This window comes from Lacerta agilis, chromosome 2 (genome assembly GCF_009819535.1).
Source record: "Lacerta agilis isolate rLacAgi1 chromosome 2, rLacAgi1.pri, whole genome shotgun sequence".
NCBI classification, from domain to species: Eukaryota; Metazoa; Chordata; class Lepidosauria; order Squamata; family Lacertidae; genus Lacerta; species Lacerta agilis.
Genome location: NC_046313.1, coordinates 75,220,863 through 75,243,454, shown reverse-complemented (window position 1 = coordinate 75,243,454; position 22,592 = coordinate 75,220,863). Strand labels below are relative to the sequence as shown.

Here is a 22,592-nt window from a genome sequence, read left to right as displayed (position 1 = left end):
TTAGTGATAGTAAGACCATGAAGTATTTGCTTGATATGATATGTATTTGGTGGATTCCACTCCTAGCAGTTCTCTATACATATATAAACAAATCAGCAAAATTTCCCTCAAGCTGGAGTTCTGCGCTGGTTGTATTAATACATAAGAAAGGTCCACGCACTGAGCCGAGTAACTTTAGGCCGATCAGCCTGTTAAATATCATTGGGAAGATCTACTCTAGGTATTTGCTAAACAAACTATCAAACTGGATGAAGAACAACAATATCATTGCAGAGGAACAGGCAGGTTTTTGCCCTGGAAGATCTACAATAGACCAAATTTTAATCCTGAATCATCTGGCTGAAAAGTATGCTGGCAAAGTCCCAAAGGTCCTCCATGTGGCCTTTATTGACTTTAAGCAGGCCTTTGACCGAATTTCTAGGAAGCAGCTATGGACAAAACTGGCAGCCACAACAATTGATCGCCGTCTTCTTTACCTGATTATTAACTTGCATGCAAACACCTTTCTGAGAATCAGGCTAGATAATAACGGCCTAGTTTCTAACCCTGTTACCACCTCGAGGGGGGTAAGACAGGGCTGTCTGTTGGCCCCAGCATTGTTTAATTTTTATATTAACTCCTTGGTGGCCCATATGGCCAATAATGCTTTTCACCCCCCTAAATTAGCAGGCTGAGCTCTGAACGTCCTTTTGTATGTGGATGATGCCGCTCTCCTAGCTAGATCTCCCATTGGGCTAAGGAGAATGCTCCAAGCACTCTATGAATACGGTAATCAACATGAGCTTCAACTTAATTATGCCAAGACCAAGATTCTGGTCTTTTCTGCCCGACCGAAACTCCACTTGTGGTCGATGAATGGTACTACTCTGGAGCAGGTTAACTGTTTCAAATATCTGGGTGAAGTAATTCAATCAAACAGGTCTTTTCTGGCTCATAGAGCTTATATAATTACAAACGCATCTAAAGCAGCCATGCTGATTAGATCTCTATATGCTAAGAAACAGGCTCAATCAGTGAAAGTAGCCTTGAGACTTTTCCAAATGAAAGTCCTTCCACTACTTTTGGTGGGCATCTCCTTGGGTTCCCGTAGGGATTTTCTGAGACTGGAATCCATCCAATCACAATTTCTTAGAGCCATCATCAGGATCCTCCTTCCATAACGGGTGCGGTCATGAGATTAGAGGTTGGCTGCCAAGCTTTTCAGTATGTGGCCTTGAAGGTGAAGCTTTGGCTATGGCTCAAATTATGCTTTAAACCAGTGGGTTCGGCCCCCTTGATACTGAGGGATGATTTCCAATCATCGTGGGAAAGGGAGATCATAAATGAAGTACAGGCTTGTGGATTGTCACATCTTTACCTGTAGTCTATGACATATAGTCAAGCCAGAGCTGTGATCTCCCAGAGACTGAGTGATATTGCTAGACAAGAGGACATAGCCCTTGTGAAACCAGGGATGTTGCTGGGGGAGCAGATCTATCAGGTTACACCAGCTCCTTATCTTGGCGGAAATCCACTATGTGGAATACCGTAGACTTCTCACAGCGGCTAGATTTAATGTCCTCGAATCTGCGGTATTGTGGGGAAGGTATAGGCGAGTCCCATACGCCCAGAGAACTTGTCATTGTGCCCTGGGAGAGGTAGAGTCCACTGAACATATTCTCTTGAGCTGCCCTTTCTATACAGATTTCAGGCAAAATCTTATAGCCCCACTCATATCTCAATTTAGCTCCCTATCCAGAGAAAGACAGGTTTTATATTTGTTGAATAATGTTACGGGGAAAACAGCTTCCTCGGTTGCCAAATTTCTTTTTCTAGCTTTTAAGCGTCATAAGACTAAAATTGATTGCATTGACGTGGGTTTATCTGTATAGCTTCATGTTAGTGTTGGCTGTGTTTTATTCTAAAGTTCCTCTAGATGTTTTAGATGTTTTAATTTTGTATGGATAAATGTATTTTTTCTGACTGCCAGTCGAATAAAGAATGATGATGATGATTATGATGTGTATTTCTCTGAAATTTAATGAACTTGTATGTGTCTTTTTCTACTGTAGATTGGATCTCTACACCATGGACTTGGTTGTGTAGGTATTTCCTTTCATATACATTTCTGTTCTATAAGCAAAGCTTGTCAGAAGGGCCCTAACATGTTTAAATCCTTTGCTGTTAATCAGATTTTGGCAGTTCATTGCTTTTTCATCCTAAATATTTAAAAGTGTCAATTGTTGACCTAATGAAACATTTCCATTTTGTAAAGGAGCCAGATTGTGCTTTCTCTATGGGGTTCAGTATCACACAGATAGAGCTTGGTGCAACAATGAAATATAAAAGTGAATTAATTAGCAAGCATAAGTGAAACTGGGGACAGCTTTGTTTATAAACCTGGCTGAGGTCAGTTGTGGTGAGCTGCCCTTAGACATATTTCCTAACAATTTTAAGATTAAAAACAATTTTCCTCTCCCCTCAAAGGTGTGCATGGCCTCTGATTTGCAGATATTTAAATGTACATCTCTCTTCTGCATTATTTTAATGTCAGAATATTTCATAAATGTGCTTTGCTTGCTTTGCTTTCATTGTTTTTAGTGTTTAATCAGCTTAATCAATCAGTGTGGAAATTTAGTACAAGATTATGCATTAGAGGAATATGGGACTGAGACATTCGTTTAGGATATTTCACACACACAAGCTGCAAAACGGAGAATATTGAGCAGTGGATGTGCCCTTGCATGTCTTCTGTTTATCTGTTATATATAGGGGTTAGGAGACAGGTATAGAAGAGATGAAGACCTTCAAATATTGTCACATAATAAATGTTGGAATACTGCTGTTGGTGACTATTGTGGGACTTTTGACAGCAAGTATCCAGGCTTCTAGTTATCAAGGATCCTCATTGCTATATTAAGTTAAATAGAACATGCTTAGTAATGTTATTCAGGTACCTCAAGCATTCTAGCATTACCGCTAGAAAAAAAATTAGAACTAAAATAAGAGTTAAACAGTAAAGAAATTGCCTTTTCACTTGTGTTTAATATTAGAAATAAAACATAAGAATTTTCTTTGGAACAAACCATAATTCCTCAGTAATTTTTGTACTAATTGGTAAGATGAATTTCTGGCTTTGACCTTTTAGAACTTGACCTTTTAGAACAACTAAGTTTGGGTCTTAACATGCTCCTCCAGTCACCAACTCCTGCCATACCACACCCCAATTTCCAAAGGTCCACAACCTATAGGAGCCAATTGTTAAGTTGGTGGGGAATCTGTTCAGTGAACTCTGTTCCATTCACAGAAGGGAAGTCAAGATTCATGCCCTAAACCAGGAGAGGCTAACGTTTTCCACCATCCCTTACTACTGGCCATGGTAGCTGGAACTGATGGGAGTTGGAGTTCAACAACATTTAGTGAGCCACAGATTAACCACTCTTTATTCTGCTGTGAATCAGGAAACACAGATATGCTTTGCCCCATTGTATTGAATAGAATTGGGCAATTGATCTGCAAGAGGTCAGAAGCTCACTGAATATGAGAAATGTTTTCTTGCTGACTTTGTGTTATACTTTGAGACACTTCATTAAAACATTTGTATGTATATGAAGTATATATTATATTCCTCATATGGAAGGAATTTTAAATTGTGCATGCTGCATCAGTCATTTTAAAGGTAGGCCATGTGTGGCAGGTCACTTTGCTGATCAGGATTCCCCCCTCCCCCTGTAAGTTTGGCATCTTTCCTTAGATGTCATGGATGCCAAAATAAAATTATTGGCTCAGGAACTATCTGAGATACAGTTCCTCTGCACTGGGGCTAAGAAGAACTTAGAATCTGAGAAGTTGGACTCTAATAAAAAATCATTGCAATTAAAACTTATTGTTAGTAGCCTTCTGTTTGTTTGTGTATAAACAGGCTAGCATCTCGTGGAAAAGACAGTGGAAAATCTGTATTGACCTTGAAGTAAATGAACCTTAGTCCCTATATTGTATCAGATATAATACATGCACTGGCGTGGAGCTAGGGGGAATTATTTTCACCTATTCCCCCTATTGAGGAAAATCAGGATACTGTTGAAGAGTTAATGATAGTAAAGGTAAAGGGACCCCTGACAATTAAGTCCAGTCGCAAACAACTCTGGGGTTGTGGCGCTCATCTCGCTTTAAAGGCTGAGGGAGCCGGCATTTTTCCACTTCCACAGACAGTTTTTCCAGGTCACGTGGCCAGCATGACTAAGCCACTTCTGGCGAAACCAGAGCAGCGCACGGAAACGCTGTTTACCTTCCCACCAGAGCAGTACCTATTTATCTACTTGCACTGTGTGCTTTCAAACTGCTAGGTTGGCAGGAGCTGGGACTGAACAACGGGAGCTCACCCCATCGCGGGGATTTGAACCGCCGACCTTTCGATCAGCAAGCCCAAGCGGCACAGTGGTTTAATCCACAGCGCCACCTGCGTCTCTGTGTTAATGATAGTAGCATTGGACAACAGGCTTCATGAAATAACATATGAGTTTACCACCAATATATAAATACAATGACAAAAAAGGAAAATCCAAAATGGTGCAAAGAGAGGCTAATGAAAAGCTTTTCCTTAAATGTTTTTTTTATTTTTACCATTTTCAGCTATTTCCTCCGTCACCATTGTGGAAAAGACTTCACCTAAATAATGCTGAACTCCTTTTTAATTGACTAAAGTCAGCATTGTTCTATATCCCACAGGTCCTTTCTCTTCCACATCGGAGACTTGTTTGCTACTGCAGGCTCTTTGAAGTTCCAGATCCAAATAAACCACAGAAGCTTGGATTACACCAGCGGGAAATATTTTTATTTAATGATCTGCTTGTGGTATGTACCTGACAGGCATATTTTTTATAATACAGTATATTAATGCAGAGACTCCATTACGTAAAGGGGCTTACTTAAACGCAGAATCCATGTAGGGGCACTATGTGGGTTTCTGCATGGATTGTTATTCATATGTGGATGAAGTGCTGTATGTACAACTACAGTTGTATGCAGTGCTCAGGATCAGCTAGGAAAGTTGTGCTGGGAAGCCAAAAGGCTAGTAAATGGAAATGGTATTTTAGGCAGTTTGTCTTCAGGATGCTTACTGTGTAATATTATAAAGGTTTATTGTACATACATTTCAGTATTTTTAACTAACCAAATACTTTCTCCAACATTGATTTTTGTGCTTGTTGATATTTTTAGGTCACTAAGATCTTTCAAAAGAAGAAGAATTCAGTCACATACAGTTTTCGACAGTCCTTTTCCCTCTATGGAATGCAGGTGCTCCTTTTTGAGAATCAGTGTAAGTGTTTTGAGCCCCTCATATGGGTTAAGGGTAAATTGGTGCACCTCATTTCTTAAGAATAACTATACCTTGAGGAAGCAATGGTAGTTTGACCCAGTTGAATGCTTTAGCCCAGCAGTGACGAACCTATGGCACAGAATAAGAATTGCATTCAAAGACTTTTAAAAATAAAGTATGAAATCTTGATTCTCTGAAAAATGTGACCTATAATGGTTTAGTGTATGTACACATACGGGATATTTGGGAGAAAGATCAGTTTGGTTCAACACAGCCTGACACTCTCTTCCAGATTTCTCCCCCTTCAGCATTTTTCTTTAAGCAATGCAGAGCCATTATTGTAGCTGAAGGCAGCAAGCTACAAATATCCCACCCAGCCTATCTGCATGTTGCAGCTGTCAGATTCAACTTGTTCTCAAGTAATGGAATTCATATACCTTCTGAGAATTCTGTCAATTAAAGCAAAGGCCGTAAAAAGCATTTCATTTAGAAGCTGGCAAGGTGATGGAAATGATTGGCAACGGGGAGTGGGTGATAAGGGTAAAATGTATTTTGAGGAATCAGTTAATTCTTTGAAAGGAAATAAAGTATTTATCTCCACATTCGTAGGTCATGAGGGAAAGACAAAATAGATACATCCACTTTTTCCAGAACAAACCTTCATTTTAAAAACGTGAAGGTTTGCAGTTTCTTTTCACTAGAGACCACGTAACAGTGAAAATATATTCACCAATTGCCTTCCTCCTGCCAATTCTAAACTTTTAAAAAGTCTTCAGAAGATATTTTCATACCCCTTTCTGAGAACTGATCTAAGTGAACATTTGTGTATCCAGCTGTATATGTACTATTTTTGTACAAAATATGCATTGTTTTATATATCCTCTTTTGATGGTGGACAAATGCATTTTATACGGTTTTTAAACATTTCTTGCCTTACTCAATTTCATGCGGGCTTTATTTATTTATTTATCCTCAGAAAGTTGTATGTTAGTGTTTCTTACACAGTTCACATTACAGTTATGATTTAAGATTAATGACTATAAATCTTAAATATTTATTTTATATGTATGGCTAAAAAATTCTATACAATATCATTTCTAGTGTCTGTCTGTGGCCCAATAAATCACTGTGTGTTGATGTTTTTTTACTTAGTACTTTTTGTAAAAGTAATTAAAAGTACTAACATGCTTTATTTAGTACTTTTAGCACTTTTCTATTTAGAAGCCCTTTTGGCCCAAAAGTGTAAGGATTGGGGCAGATGACGGAGGGGAACCCCACTTATATTTGATTGCCATAGCTGTCAATCTTGTGATGATATTTGTCTATTTACAATTTTATAAGATGCACTTTCATTAAAAAATACAACAAGGCGGAATACAACATACCGGTATAAACACAAAATAAAGACATCCATTTTTAAAAGCTTTAAAACATCAGTAAATACTGATTGCCTTAACAATAAAATTCATGTTGCAAAGGCCTTTCTGAACAATAAAGTCTTCAAGTGACATATGAATGAAGGAGGGATAGTTCCTGCCAAACCACTGCTGCAAGGAAGTTCCACAGGGCAGGGTCTGCCTCACCAGAGTCCCTGGTGATGTCCTTGAGGGTGTGAGGAACCACCAGATTTGCCCCGTCAGAGAATTTCAGTGATCATTCAGTCTACCACTGCATCCAGTCTGTGATATATGGCAGAAATCCTTGAGTGAGTGGTGACTGTTGTTTTCCCTCAAACGTTCCTCATCATGTATGATGACACATTTGATTCACCCAGGAGACTTATGTGGCTGAAAAAATGACAGCAAGTAGCCATCTACAGGATAAACCAATAGGTTCACCCCCATAAAATGCCCTCTTTGAAGACTTCCCATAGGCATCTAGTCAGCCACTGTAAGAACAGGATGCTGGTCTAGATGGGACTTCCATCTAATCCAACAGCATTCTTGGTTCTAAGAAAGTCATTTCCCATTTTTCTGCCTGCAAATGGTGGGATTTTGCCAAGTTTATAGTTTTGTAGTAATCTTTGAATGGCTGTTCAGTAAAGTCTTGTGTTCATTCGGACCCTCCGTGTTATTCCTGGAGGTAGTCAGTGACAGAGAGGACGCAGTTTCTGCCGGAAACTGTAAAGCATGTGACAGACCTGTAGGCATCTTAGACCACCTGAAATAACACCAGAAACACAGAGAGACCTAGAAGCCCTGAGACTCCAATACATATCTCCCTTAGGGTAAGTTACCCGGTCTACTGTGGGAGGAGCACAATAGACACAGATGCTTCCAGGCCTCATCCTATCAGTTGCACATGGTTACCAAGAAATGTTCATGTAGTAATGGAAACCTTTGTTGTACTGGGATGTACAGTGGTACCTTGGTTTATGAACTTAATCCATTCTGGAAGTCCATTCTTAAACCAAAGCGTTCTTATACCAAGGCATGCTTTCCTATAGCAGCGAGGGACTCAATTTACAAATGGAACACACTCAACAGGAAGTGAAACATATTCTTATTCCAAGGCAAAGTTCACAAACCAAAACATCTACTTCCGCATTTGCAGCGTTCTTAATCCAAGTTGTTCATAAACTAAGCTGTTCTTAAACCAAGGTACCACTGTATCTTTTTCACATTTTGAGATGCAAATAGAGAACAGAAAACCCTTGAAACAAATTAATATACATATATCCCTTTTACCACTTCGTAGATTATCCTAATGGCATACGGCTCACATCAGCTGTTCCGGGAGCAGATATAAAAGTTTTGATAAATTTCAATGCGCCAAATCCCCAGGACAGAAAGAAGTTTACGGATGATCTGAGGGAGTCTATTGCAGAGGTACAAGAAATGGAAAAGCACAGAATAGAGTGTAAGTACAAAGGTACATATAGTAGAGCATTTAAAATTAATTATGTTAGGTGAATCTATTTTGGCATATTTATAAAAGTATTTCTTTATAAAGTTAAAATTTGCTCAGAAAGTGTGGCTGAATAGTATTCAAGATTAAACTGCAGTTGAAATACAAGAATGTTTTACTAAGTGCTGATACATTGTATTTTCCTCGGGAGACTTAAAGTGGTCCAAGGGCTTCTATTTCAGCTGGTGGGCTCTGACCACACTTTTAAGCTCCACGACTGGCTGTTACCACATGGTTATGTGCCACTGCCATCTGGAGTCTGGCAGAAGGATTTGCATGCTGTTGTGATACAATTATGCACACAGACTGCCAAGGTGCAGTGACACCCAACCAAATGAAGACATGGCAAATTTGATAGCATCACTTTGTTCATTGCTACCTAATGATATTTATTTATTTGTTTGTTTGTTTAGCTAGCTAGCTAGCTAGCTTTGTGTGCCAGAGAGTACTACATTGTGTGAGGTAGTTTCTGAGCATTTCTGGTGCCAAAGGAGAAGGGATGGGCAAGAGGCTTGGGTATATATGAAATATTCCCCAACATTGAAATTAATAGGAATGCACCTTCTCAAACAGAGCTTTCTGTTGTTGAAGCCCTTAAAAGGCTCCGGTGTGTGGCCCAGCTTCTGGAATGGTGTGCCTTTTTGCAGACGGAGCAAGCTTTATTTGTCCAGGTGCCAATTTTTAAAAGCATTGCGTTTGGGGTTATTGAAATTATTAACGAGCCAGCAAAGAGTCCATACTGTACATATTTTTTCAGCACTACAGTCTGAAAGAGCCAATAGAGTAATTGGCTTCTGCTCTCTTTTCAGCTGAACTTGAAAAGCAGAAAGGTGTAGTACGACCAAGCATGTCTCAGTGCTCTAGCCTGAAAAAGGAGTCTGGCAATGGGACATTGAACCGTGCCTGCCTTGATGACAGTTACGCCACTGGGGAGGGTCTTAAAAGGAGTGCCCTTAGCAGCTCTCTTAGAGACCTCTCTGAAGCAGGTATGCATTTCTTCCTTCTTTGATAAATATATTCATTGAACCTTAATATATGTTTGTGTGTGTGTGTTCAAAGAATACACTAACGAATATAAAAATGTAAAAATGTAATTCTGAGAAAGTTAACTATGTCTTATTGTTAGTAGTGTGGTTTTTTTGCTGTTTCCCCCCCTCTGCTTATTCAAAAATTCCATTTGAAAATATTAAACTGTTGTAGCTTTCTATGTATACTTTAAAAGGAGAAAGAAGACAGAGAAAAATTGTAAGTTTATAATAAAATAATGGTTAATTAAATGCTAGGTATAATGCTAGGAGTACACTGCTTAGTTTTGCGTCCCTTTTCGTTATTTTCTTCCTTATATTGTCATTAGGGGGGGGGAACCCACCCAAATCATTGTGTATTGGCTGCTTCTTGTGCATTTTGTGCTTATGTGTATCCATGTAGTATATTGATGAATGAAATTGAGTGAAGCCCTGCTAAATTCTATCTAGAGAAACATAAATCGGATATAGTTGTGTGACTGGTGCTACTTTATCGCATTGCTCAAAACGTAGACTCTAGATCTTGCTGGAACTGTGGCTTGTGTATATACTACACTACTGTTGCCAGCATAATGGGGAAGCAACCATTTTGGCAAAGTAGTAATTTCACCACTGCTTTTGGGCCTAAAGTTTGAACTGATCTGGATGGTGATGGAAGTTTAAAATATATTTTAAATTATAGATGTTATACCTGGTTTTGGAATGTATGCATTTTAATCATTACATTTCACCCATGTGTGCAGAACGTAGAAAAATGCCACTACAATTATGATTGGAAATCAATGCCCTGGTGCATTTTGAATGTCAGGCACTACATTTCAGCTATGTATGCAGAAGAACAGGCACGTTATTGGTTCCTGCTGTTGATAGTAGAATTGCTCTGCCTGTTAACACCATGTACACCATGCTAAATTATAATATACCACTAGCAAATAGATTTAAATTTTTGCTTACTTTTCATACTATATATTATTTTGACCTCTATATAAAAGTGAAATATACCTTTCTCCTTAAAATATCATGTGTAAGTTTCTACTGTGCTACAGCCATCAATACTAATTTTAAGTATGTGCTATGTGTAATTTATGTGCACATGCCTATTTGTGCAACAAAATATACACATACTAATATCTGCATCTTTATTTTTACCAAACTGGTTTACTTTCTATTTAGCCACAATTATTTATCCATAGTAATAATTATATATTATTTTACTTTGGGGGAAATTCAGTGACAACTATGAATCCATTGCATGGAACAACACCAGTGCAAAGGTCCACTGAATTAATGCTTTTTAGAATTTTATTTTAAAATGTGCACTTGAGTAGACTTTGGATGAGGCCTCAGTCGTCATTATTTAGTTTCATGTAAGAATGGTTTCACTTTTCTGTTTTTCATTGAGAATGACAACATTCATTTTTAGAAACAGGATTTTCACTAATGTACCTATTGCTTGACATGATTCCCAGTTAACACTTTTCATCCTACTAGGAGCTTTCAAACATTTACTTCAGACATTGTCATGTAGCTAGCTTCATTTGAAGGATTCTTTACCATAAACAAGATGAATTTTTCATAAGCATGAAACATCCCATATGTCAACAACATATGCCTTCTGTTGGCATACTCATCGCTGACAAGTTATTTTCTGTAGTTGAATATAGGTGTCAGACTGAAGGGTTTAAGTAGTGACTATGTTAAACCCAGCTAAACTTAATTTTAACATTTTTTTTAGTCATAATTATGGAGAGTTTATGTTTGGACTTGTGCAGTGCAATTAATTTAAGAAACACACACATACAGTCAGGTATTGGTTAGGATAACCTAGGTGGTCTTTTCATTGATTATGTTAGCTATTGCCAAGAACCAACTAGAAACACGTGTAATTCTATAGAAGTTGGCTTTTGGAGTGATTTCCGTGGCTTCAAACATGGTGCCCCCACAGAAAGTTTCCTCCATGCAGTTTCAAATCATAGAGGTAAAATGCTTTGCATGGTAATTTGCATGTGTAAATTATAGGCTGATACTGATGATCCTTTGATTTCATGAAAAATGAACAAGATGTGTAGATTACATCTTTTACTACATTTAAAAATGTGTGTATCTATAGTGTTCATGTTAAATACGATCTTCAAAGATACTATGTTTGAACTGGCCCTCACTGCAATGAGATTCTGAAGTGTTTAGCTTAAACAACACTCATTTTATTCCATCACACCACCACCTCCCATAGAAAGATTGAACATGTAGCTAAAAATCATGTAGTGTTGCTTTGCTACAGAACACAGGAGGAGGCTGATGAAGTAGATTGTGTTTATCTTACATAGGTAGAAACATGCTTTTTTCAAAAGGTTCCCTTGGTTTGTTTGTTTTTTAAAAAAAATTAACTTAATTTTACCACTCAAACAGTGGTTACAACTGCTTTATAATTTTTATTTCAGAGATTGTGTAAATATGTAATAATGTTTTTGGATACTATGATGTATGTAAAACTTGGATATTTAATGTTTTTCTTTTTAAAAGAAAAAGATGTCCAAAATGTTAAGGCAAAGCATCTTTTAGTTCAGGGCCAAGGAACATGTAGCCCTCTACACGTTTCTGGACTACAACAATCATCATTCCTGACCATTGGTCATACTGGCTGGGGCTGATGGGAATTGTAGTCCAACAACATATGAAGGACTCTCCACCCTGCATGTTGGATTTTTTAAGCCCTATATTATTCTCACCAACTGAATTAGGTTTTCCAGGTCTCCAGCATTAAATATGTCCTTTAACACTTCTCCAATTTATTAAAGTATAATTTATTTAAAATAATAAATGGCTAGCTTTTAAAGGCTGTTCATTCAGTTTGACAAAGTCAGGTTTACTTGTTTGTGTCTCATGCAGCCCAGACATCTTCCACAAATTGTTTCATTGTGTGATAAAGAATAAATAGGCCCAAAAGAAATATCTGTAAGCTGAAGTGCATATTTGCAATTTGTACTGTGACCTTTGGAAAAGGCCCTTGGTAACTGACTAGCCATTTGCTGCATGATGTTAGAGAAAAAATTGAGCCAGGGTTTGGATTGCTTTGGAAATATGACTGCAATTACCATCTTAAGCATAATTTTCCCCCACCTGCATAATTGGGGTAGAGATTCAAGGGATAGTTGTGAAAGATTCAGAAATTTGCCAGATGCATCACCAGATGGTGTTGTAAGAGTAGGATTGATTTTGAGTCAGAAACCTGTCTCAGATGAGTCTGAGCATTTTAAGATGACAAGATGCAGTTTAAGATGACGAGATACAGTTGCTTAAATTAAAGCCTAGAAACATTGTGGCCCCTTCCTTATACTCAAGGTATATGAAGATTGTACTTATTTCCTGAAATTTGGAAAATATGTATCCAGGTTGTCTTCTCAAGGCAATGTCATTCCATAATTGCAGTGCCACACCAGAGAATGACCTGCTTCAGGCAGCTATAGATATGACTGTACAGAATTGTAAAATTATTTATTTACTTATTTAAAACATTTTTACTGTTCTTCACTGAAAGTATTTCAGGGAACATATGCCCATCATAATAAAATAAAACAACACCAATAAAAGACAACTCTTAAAATAAAAAAGAAATGGGGGCATTATATACATCTTAAAATGTCTGCATAAATAATCATTTATTAAGCTGGCATCTAAAAGCTTGTAAAGTAGACACCAAGCACACCTTATTAGACAGATATTCCAAAACTGGAGCACCACCACCGAAAAAGCCTTCATTGTAGATATAGTGGATTTGTTCATCTGTATCTAGTTATCAGATTATCACAAAGTAAAAGTATGAAAGTAACACAGCTAACCAATGAACTTAACTCAGATCCAAATAGTAGAAGGAAGTGATGGGCAGCTGGGGCTCATCAACTTGGGAAGGTACTCTATCTAGAAAGAGAAGGAAAATTCTGCTGCCTTACGGGATATCTTCAAGAGAAGAAAGGGCTAAGGAGTAAACCCTACACAAATCCAGAGTGGAGTCCCTAAGACAGTTGGATGGCACCTTGTATGCCTCCTTCTGGCAACTCCTGCAGCCAAGCTAGTGACACCAAAAGGGAGGGTCCTGTTGTCTGGGCAGCTCAGGTCCTCCATACACATCTCAGGCCCTCCTTGTGCCCTGGGGAGCTCACTTCACCCCCAGAGGCACACTCTGTCTCTTGAGACAGAAAGATACCAACAAGAACATATTATTATTATTATTATTATTATTATTATTATTATTATTATTATTATATTTTTATAGTCTGAAAATCAGGGGGCAGTTCACAACATAAAAATACAAAATAACACAAATTACATAATAAAACAGAAACAAATCGATAGACTCCCCTCCCACAAACACATAGAATGTTAATCAGCCAAAGGCCTGGTTATAGAGAAGTGAGCCACACCAATCTGCAGCTCTGGTAAAAAGAAAAAAGGAAGATAAGTGAAATTAAGTTGCTTCTTAGAGTTGTGTGTTGAAAAAATTAACAGGCTTGGTTGCTCATTTTTGTACAAGTCTGGAGAGATGATGAATTGTGCCCACTCCCCTACAGAAGAGGGCTTGCAATCCTGTTTACCCTAACACGCACCTGCTTTCCTCTGATCAAAAATGTTTGCCCTCTGTCCCTTTTTTGGGGAGGCTGGTAGAGAATACTTTGTACATATGTATCATTAAATGTAGAGCCTAAGAAGTATACCCACCTTCTTGGCATATGAAATCATGTTCAGTGCAGTGCTGTATGTTTTCTGGCAGCCTTACGGACACGATCTGTTCCGGGGTGCCGTTTGCACCCCGAAAAGTCCATAACTAGAGCGCTGCTCCTGCGCATGCACGCGGCGCAATAGAGCACTTCTGTACATGTGCGAAGCACACAGAACACTTCTGCGCATTCACGAAGCGCGCAGAACGCTTCTGCGCACGTGTGCGCGGTGAAACCCAGAAGTATACACTTCCGGGTTTGCCGCGTTCGCAAGCTGAAAAGATGCAACATGAACCTAATGCAACACGAGGTATGACTATAGTTTGGGGAAAAATTCTCCCATAAAATGTGTTAAGCGCTTAGTAAAGGCAAGCAACTCTACAAAACCTGATACGAATGGGACTATAGAAAAAAGTTGCTGTCATGAAGCTGTGTTGTTTATTTCACCTTGGAAAAAGAGAGCTTATCATATTGTTAGGGCACTGAGGGAATTGTGTGACTTTTGTGAGGAAACTAAAAAACCCTTCATACCTTGAAAATATGTAAAGAACTCGAAGTCTCCATTAAGTAATAGGTTTCATCATTAAACTCTAGTTACTAAAATTATGATTAATTTACTCTGGAGCTACTTTATTTTATCGGGACGGTTCAGGAGCCCAAAATGATCAAAGGGTTGGAGCAACTTGCCTGAGGAGAAAAGTTACAACATTTAGGCTTACTGTTGAAAAGGCAAGGAAAGAGGGCACATGATAGAGATGTATAAAATTATGCATTGAGTGGATAGACTTCTCTCATACTACTGGAAATTGGGGCCATCCAATGAAGCTGAATGTTGGAAGATTCAGACAAAAGAAAGTACTTCTTTACACATAGTTACATGGAATTCACTCGCACAAAATGTAATGATGGTACCTGGCGTGGATGTCTTTAAACAGATTAGACACATTCATGTAAGGCTATCAATCTCTGCTAGCCATGCTTGGCCATGCTCTGTTGGAAACAGAATGTACTCAGGTCTTGCTTGTAGGCTTCATCCAGTAGGCATCTGATTGGCCACTGACAAATGGACCTTTGGCCTGATCCAGCAGTGATGCTCCTACATTCTTACATGGCTTGTTACTAGAACAGAAAACTTTTATACTTGCTTAGTACATAAGTTAGCATTAAACAAACATACCAACCATATTTGCTTTCATTTCGGTGTACATTCTCAAAAGGTGCATCAAGTAGTAAGTTTTAGAAATCAGAGTACTTTGTTCTGTCTTTGGCCAGTCATGCTGTCATTTTGATGCCAAAATAGGTTATTTAGGAATATGAATCACCAAGTTAGGAGCCTGCATGTAAGATTTGGCATCTGATCTGAGCACACATGTTTATAAAAACAAGACCCAATTGTGGCTATATCTTAAATGTGTAAGCACTGCACAGTTGACAAATACAATCTCACCATAAGTATGGCACAGCAGTTTAAATTTTCTACATAAAATTAAGTTTAGTTTTATCATGGAAGAATGTTATATGAAATCCACTATTGTATCTTAATAATTATAATTTCAAGTACTAAAACTTTGAAATGCAGACAAAATGCCAATCCCATCCTTGGAGACGTTAAGACTGCAGTAGTTAAACTCAGTGCAACTTCTGAATAAGCACTCTTAGGACTGCACTGCAACAGTCCCTGAAATATTTTTAAACGGTATTTAAGAAATACTTGATACGTATAAAAAACAGTTATTAAAATCTTACCCATTGAAGGCCATTATAATACAAGTATTGTACAGTATATCATCTACTGAGTGCATTAATGATTCCCAGACACAAGCATTCCCCCATAAACTACAGTTGAGAAAGACATGTAATTAAACGAGAAGCTTTAAATTTCAATGGTTAAAATAAAATATTAAAATAAGTGGGAATTTCCCCTCTGACGTCAGTGGGATGTGAATTGCATCCTAAGGCTAGAATCCTAAGCACACTTACTTAAGAGCAAGCTCCGCCAAACAGAGTGGGGACTTTCTTCTGAGTAATCATGTACAGGATTGTGCTTTAAATGTTTACTAGTATAGTTTCAGTTCCTGTCCTATCGCAACATGCAAAGTTAATCTCTAGACCCCACTAGAGGATCCTACAATGCATCAGCGAAGGCGGCTGTTGATCACCCAGGTCTTGTCTCAGTCTCTAATCTATGGTATTGCATGTCCTGGGCAGGCAAGCGTGGGCGTCGCAGCAGTGCAGGATCGCTAGACAGCAATATGGAAGTAAGTAGGAAGTTACTGATGTCTAGCTGGATGTGATGTGCATTTCAAACCTTTCTTTTATATACATTTTTTGCTCTTTTTCTTCTAACATACAACCTGCCTGCCTCAAATAAAAATGCATGCCAAGGCTACTCACTTCGTATTTTTAGATTTTTATTTATTTATTTTTTTAAGAAAACAGCAACACTACTACTACTTCTGGCTTGTTTTTAGATCAAGTACCATTATTATTATTATTATTATTATTATTATTATTATTATTATTATTATTTCAGCTAACCTCGTCCCCTTCTGTTCCTGCAAGCATGGTTAAATGAATATGATGTGCCCTCTTGCCACCATTTCAGTCTGGTCCCTGCTTAAAGGCCCAGTGGTTATTTGTTACACAGTACATCGTTGGTGCTATTTGATATTTAACTTAGCTACTGACGTCATGCTCAGCCATTCACATTGCTTATTTTTCAAGTTAAATTGCGAAATGTATGCAGTCGTGACACCATGGAATTGCATAGATAGGGCATGGGGAAAGAAAACAAATAAGACGGATGAATTCAATGTGGATTTCATGAGATTTCATTCATCTTCAAACCATTTATATACTGTTCATGTCTTTGAATTCAACCTGCAGATTTGTGTGTGTGTGTGTGTGTGTGTGCACGTATGTGTGTGTGATGTCAGTGTGTTTGAATTAGGTAGACTACAGTCTACATACAGCACACGATGCCTCACCATTGCTATGTCCCTATAGCTGTCCATAAAGAAAATAAAGTGTCCACAGACTAACTAGATAGTCAACGGCTAAATAGCAGGAAATACTGGGCCATAGGTCAGGAGATGTGAGAACAAAGCACAAAACCTTCTGATAAAACAAAATCGAAAATTCTTTCTAGTAGCACCTTAGAGACCAACTGAGTTTGTTCCTGGTATGAGCTTTCGTGTGCATGCACACTTCTTCAGATACCTTCTGATAAAGAGAAACAAGCAGTCTAACGCTATTAGTGATAGCACACTTACTTTCTACATCTCAAAATAGAAGCAGTCTACTTTAAAGTTAATATTAGAGGAAAAGGCAGCACGAAATCTGAATGTTAACAGTGTGCTAATTACTTCAGTTTAATTCATTGTAACTGTATACATGTATATATTTGTTCTTGAAGGTAGAAATAAATCACATGACTATAATATCTTAATAAGAAAAAATGTAGATTTAAAATCAGATCAAAAGGTTTTAATCACTGATTAGTGATTACTTTTTATTGGTCAATATTTTCATTTTTTTAAAAAACAGAAAAAGAAAAATCGCTACTTTCTATAATTGGGTCATATCTAGCATCACCTCACCTGTACCTTAAAGGAAGAAATTGGCAGAAAGACAGACAGACAGACATATCTCCTATAGGTCATACAGCAGTTTATCCCTATGAGCTTTCAAGGAAAACATGATGGTCGCTGTGAACTTTTTTCTTTTACACATATTTTAAGGTTTTTTTAATTTTTATTTCTATTAATTTCTTTTTAGGGGTCCATCATTAGCAGTCCTCATATGCGCCGAAGAGCTACATCAACCCGAGAGTGTCCATCTCGCCCTCACCACCAGACTATGCCTAATTCTTCCTCACTACTAGGGTCCTTATTTGGTAGTAAAAGGGGAAAGCCTTCCCAAGGCCACCTAGCAACTGGCCCGTCACAGCACCCACCTCACCCTCCTATACTTTCACATCAGCAGCATTCGCAGCACTCTTCTTCAGCCCTGCACCACGCGGGGCCAGTGGAGGGGCAGACCCAGGCACAAGTGCACACCCACCATTCTCAGTACTGCCACATGCAGAACCCACCTCCATACCATCACCACCACCACTACCACCCACCCCAGCATATCCAGCACCCACACCAGTACCACCACGTGCCGCATTCGCAGCATGTAGCGCATTCGCAGCATTCTTACATGCCGCATTCCCACTCGCAACATTCTCATGCCCCCCATCCTCCATTACCTGCTCCTCACCCCGTACACTCTTCCCACGCGTCACATCACCACGGCCAGCCAGTGCCCCCTTCCAGTTCAGCCAGCACTAAGCCCAAACATAGCGGCATCAGCACAATAGTCTAGAACCAAACTCCTCTGCCAGTAATTGTAGCTCTAGACAGGCACTTACAGGAAGCAGAAGCAGCCTATAAAACTGGAATGGTTTTTTTTTATATAATAAATAAAAATGAAACACAAGCCAGAAACAACTTAATTGACTCCTTTGCCTTAAGGATTCAATAGAACAACTCACATTAGCTTGATCAGTGTTGGTCTTACAACTGAACTCAGTGGTGATCTTCTCCCTCCTTTTCTCCAGTAGCCTTGAAAATATGCTGCTTGCTGAAAACATTTATGCTACCTTTTGTTTCACACCCCCCATGACAATTTTTAATGCATAATGAAAACATAACCTCAAAATAAAAGGAAAAAATATATGAAATAGAACCAAGTGTTGCATTCTTGCTCCTTAATTGTCAATGGGCAAAAAAAGTAGACCTCATATGGTTGATGAAAGTACGTAAGTAAACTTTATATAATATAAATATATAAATATATACATATATATATATATATACTGTATAGTTAACATTTATGCTTACAACAAAACTTTTGCAGTCCACAAAGCTAGCAATATATACTTTACCAGGAATTCCATTTACTGATAGAAGGGCAGCACAGTAGTTGAACAGCGTAATGAAAGTGTAGACCAAAAAACTAGGAACAAATTCCAGGCATTTCAGTGTTCTCATTAAAAGTTCTCTGGACTTTGAAAAATATCTCTAAGCAATCATTGCAAAGTGTGCCAAGTAACATAGCATTCAGCTGTTGTAGTCAAATATTGCTTTGTACAAATCCTTATTTTATTAACAAGATAATATACTTAATCAGTATTATAACTGTTCTACTATTTCAGGTAAGCAAACTAGTTAAGATGCAGTAACTATACAGTAGCAACATGAGACCACCTTTGTTAAGGGCTGTCTCTACATTTTGGTTACTCAGATTCTTAGACACTTTAAAGGCTGTGATAACTGTGAACTTACACAATCCATAGTTCTTCTTTTATATTCATATATGTTTTAATAAACTCACATGGAGATTTAAATGGAAGGTACTTGCGTACACGGCATAAACATTCATCTCAGACCTTAAAACAAGAAGCATCCATCCCTTTCCAGACACATTGCCACTTTACCATAACTTACTCAGTTTATCTCAGTTAAAATAGACTGCGGTTCAGGCTTGCCTTTCCATATGAAAGTGATCTGAAACTTGAAGGCTTATTTTAGTACAGATTTTTTATAACTGTAATTCCATGTAGCCATGTGCTGGCAGCAGGACTCTCACACCATTCTTCATCACATTTGTTAGTTTTACCCAGCACTCAGCAGGCTGAGTCTTTGCTCGAACTGTCATGGTCCAGTTAAGTCGCAAGACATCTCGTAAGAGCCAACTGTGCTGTTGTTGCTTATGTGTTGTAACGAGTCATTCGCAAATCCATATGCGATTTTTTTTGTACCCCCTAAATCCTATTTTTAAAATTTTTTTTAAAAAGAAAGAAATCATACATGGAGAATACTTTGTAGTTTCAGCATTTTGAGCCACCCCAGTCACAAGGACTGTACATCTAACTGGCAGAAACAAAAGGAACTGCAGAACTACACCAGCAGAATTGTGAATGTGGTTTAAAAGAAGAGGAAGGAAAAGTTCCAGTGAGAGATGGGTAAAACAAAGAAACAAAAAACACAAAAACAGTGTTGCTTCGGAATGTAGAAGTGATACGTGAAGATGACTCATGTATTGGTGATCCCCGATGTCTCCAGTATGTTTTTGTTTTTTTCTCTCCCTCTCCTTCCTGCTATGGATTATATCATGACTACCAGCAAAACTAAAAACCAATTACTTCTGTTAACTTCCACTCAGCAAAAACAGCCACCTAGAGTTTAGTCTGCTGTTTAAATTGGTCTGTTATTTTCTACATGTGCAATACTTCCTGTTTTGTTCCCCCCCCCCATAAATTAACTACATATGAAATGAAAGTAATAAAAGTCAATTTGATGTTCATCCAGGCAGATTACCGAAGAGGGTTCATCTCAGCCCCCTGAGGCTCTTTGTTCCTTGCAGTTTAAGCATTGTTTGTCCTTATGAGGGATAATAGAACTGTCTGCATGTCATCTAATGTTAATAGTATTAAAGCTACACTCTACATATTGTATATTTGCAAAATATATCAGTGTTACTGTTTATATTAGTTGAAGTAAAGTAATGACATATTTAAATATGTAGACTTTTCTTCAAACCTTTGTACCAATAGTAGAGTCTAACTGTAATTTATAAGTTGTTCCAGAAAAGATAAGTAGCTGGCGGGATACTCCCCCCCCCCCGGTGTTATCGCTCACTGAATATTCTGCATGAACCAGACTCAAAAATACATTCACTGGAGAATCACATTGCTTTGCATTTGACAGATTAATGTTGGCCACACACAAAAGTACTTTAGTGTTGCCCATCTATTTATACAATTTGGATGTCCTAAGGAACCCCATGAAAGGTTTTAAGCTCCCATACTGTTGCTTGATTTAAGTTCACATACACACAAACATCCTTATATGATTCATATGAACTCTGTAAAATGAAGGTTATATATTATTATTTATTTCATTTTCTTGCCATATGCATATGGAACATATAAGTAGAGTGAATGCGTTAGAAACATAAGTGCATGAATCTCAATGCTCCATGAATACCTAAAGAGGTTCATCCCCCCCATAAGTATTTTCGATAAGAACATCCTGTAACCAGCATTACTTTTCAAAACTTCACTACTTTTTAGAGGAGCAATCTAAGGTGCCAGAATCACTTTTACAGACCAAGAGTACAGAACCGTTTCTCTTAGATTGGGAAAATGACAGCAATCATCATTAGTTTCTATGTGCAGTTAGAGGAAATAAATTTTATAGCATGCAGCAGGGGAAAAGTAGTTACCGGAAAGCTTTTCTTAGTTTTTCCGTATTGATTAAAATCCATACAAAACACTATTGAACCATGTGTCTTTCATCCCATGAATAGTATGGCTAGGTAAAAGCAACAATTTGAAGTTAAAAGAAAAACTAAATAACCTTGCAAAATTATCTTTTCTGGGACAACATCAAATATGTATTTGTTTTAATCCTTTTAAGTTAAGAATGAAATGTACAACAATGTAAAAAAAAGTAATCCTAATATAATGTATGTCTTGTATTGCTAAAAAGAAGTCTTCAAGCATAACATTGTAGAATGATTTTCCCATCAAGCACTGCATGCAGCAGAAGCCTCTTGTTTATTGATTTTAAAATGAGCTGAAAGACAGTCAGCAGCTATTTAAACAATGACTCTCTACATGTTGACTTGCTGTTCCATATAAAGCTGTGTGTTTACTGCAGTTAAGCATGCATTTTGCTGTTTCCGTTGTAAAATATCATCACATCTTGCCTGCAAAAATGAGTAATTGTGTATATAGTTAAAGAAAAAAACTTGACCAATAATAAAATAAAATTTTGAGGGAGGGAAAGGATAGCGAAGCAGGACCAAGTAGGGAGAATAGCTAATTCTCTAAATTGTACATAGTGTGTAAATTAGTATTAATATAAGTCTGCAGTCACTTTCAGGTTGCATACAGTACCTGTCTCCTGCTAGGAACTTTAATCCCAGCCTTGCGTTGTATTAAACTGTTGGAATTAGGTCTTGAATGCAGACTGTTGAAAGACCTCAAGAAACATCATGCTCATGAAAAGCTTCTGTTATGGGAGGCTTCAGACCATTTTGTAACTGTTGGAAAGGAAGGAGTGCTTTCATTTTAATATGCATTGTTTGTAAGTAGTATCAGACTTTATCGTTGTAAAACTATAACTGTGATTATGTGGGAAATCAAATAAATCACTTTGAACTCACTCAGTTTCTCATCCTTTGTAGAACTGCAAGCACTTATATTTTTCATATTAAATGAATAAAATTACTATGCCACTTCAGTTCTTGGAAATCTCATTTTGTGTTGTTTTAAAACAAAAAACAAAAAAACCCACCACTACAGTCTCACATGCAAAAGGTAGAAACAAATAGCCCTGTTTTGTACAGGCGAGGCATTGGGCTCAAATTGGGACTGTTTATGTCTCATCTGAAGAGGACAGACAAATCAATGGTTTCCTTTGGGGTGGCTAACCTGTGACCTCTAGCCGTTGTTGGGTCCCCTTCTGCTGCAGTCGGCATGGCTGATGATCAGGGATGATATGTCAGCAATGTTGACTGGGGCAGATGGGAGTCTCAAAGGTCACAGGCTAGCCACCTCTCATTTAGAAAGTAGTCTTACACAATCCATAGGAT

The 22,592-nt window shown here is 38.0% G+C and overlaps 1 protein-coding gene across 17 annotated transcripts in view; it reads left to right on the top strand.

The window, feature by feature from the left end:
• IQSEC1 (IQ motif and Sec7 domain ArfGEF 1) overlaps positions 1-22,162 on the top strand; it is a 323,964-nt gene extending 301,802 nt beyond the window's left edge. For 10 of the 17 annotated variants that reach the window (XM_033140839.1, XM_033140843.1, XM_033140842.1 and 7 more), the window contains 7 exons: positions 2,052-2,081; positions 4,708-4,833; positions 5,200-5,299; positions 7,997-8,170; positions 9,016-9,192; positions 16,155-16,204; positions 17,724-18,314. In XM_033140839.1, coding sequence (XP_032996730.1) covers positions 2,052-2,081; positions 4,708-4,833; positions 5,200-5,299; positions 7,997-8,170; positions 9,016-9,192; positions 16,155-16,204; positions 17,724-18,314 — 1,248 coding nt within the window. Of the gene's footprint in view, positions 1-2,051; positions 2,082-4,707; positions 4,834-5,199; positions 5,300-7,996; positions 8,171-9,015; positions 9,193-16,154; positions 16,205-17,723 lie in introns of all 17 variants that reach the window. The other 7 variants (XM_033140841.1, XM_033140848.1, XM_033140852.1 and 4 more) reach the window with 6 other exon arrangements.
• The last annotated feature ends 430 nt before the right edge of the window (positions 22,163-22,592 follow it).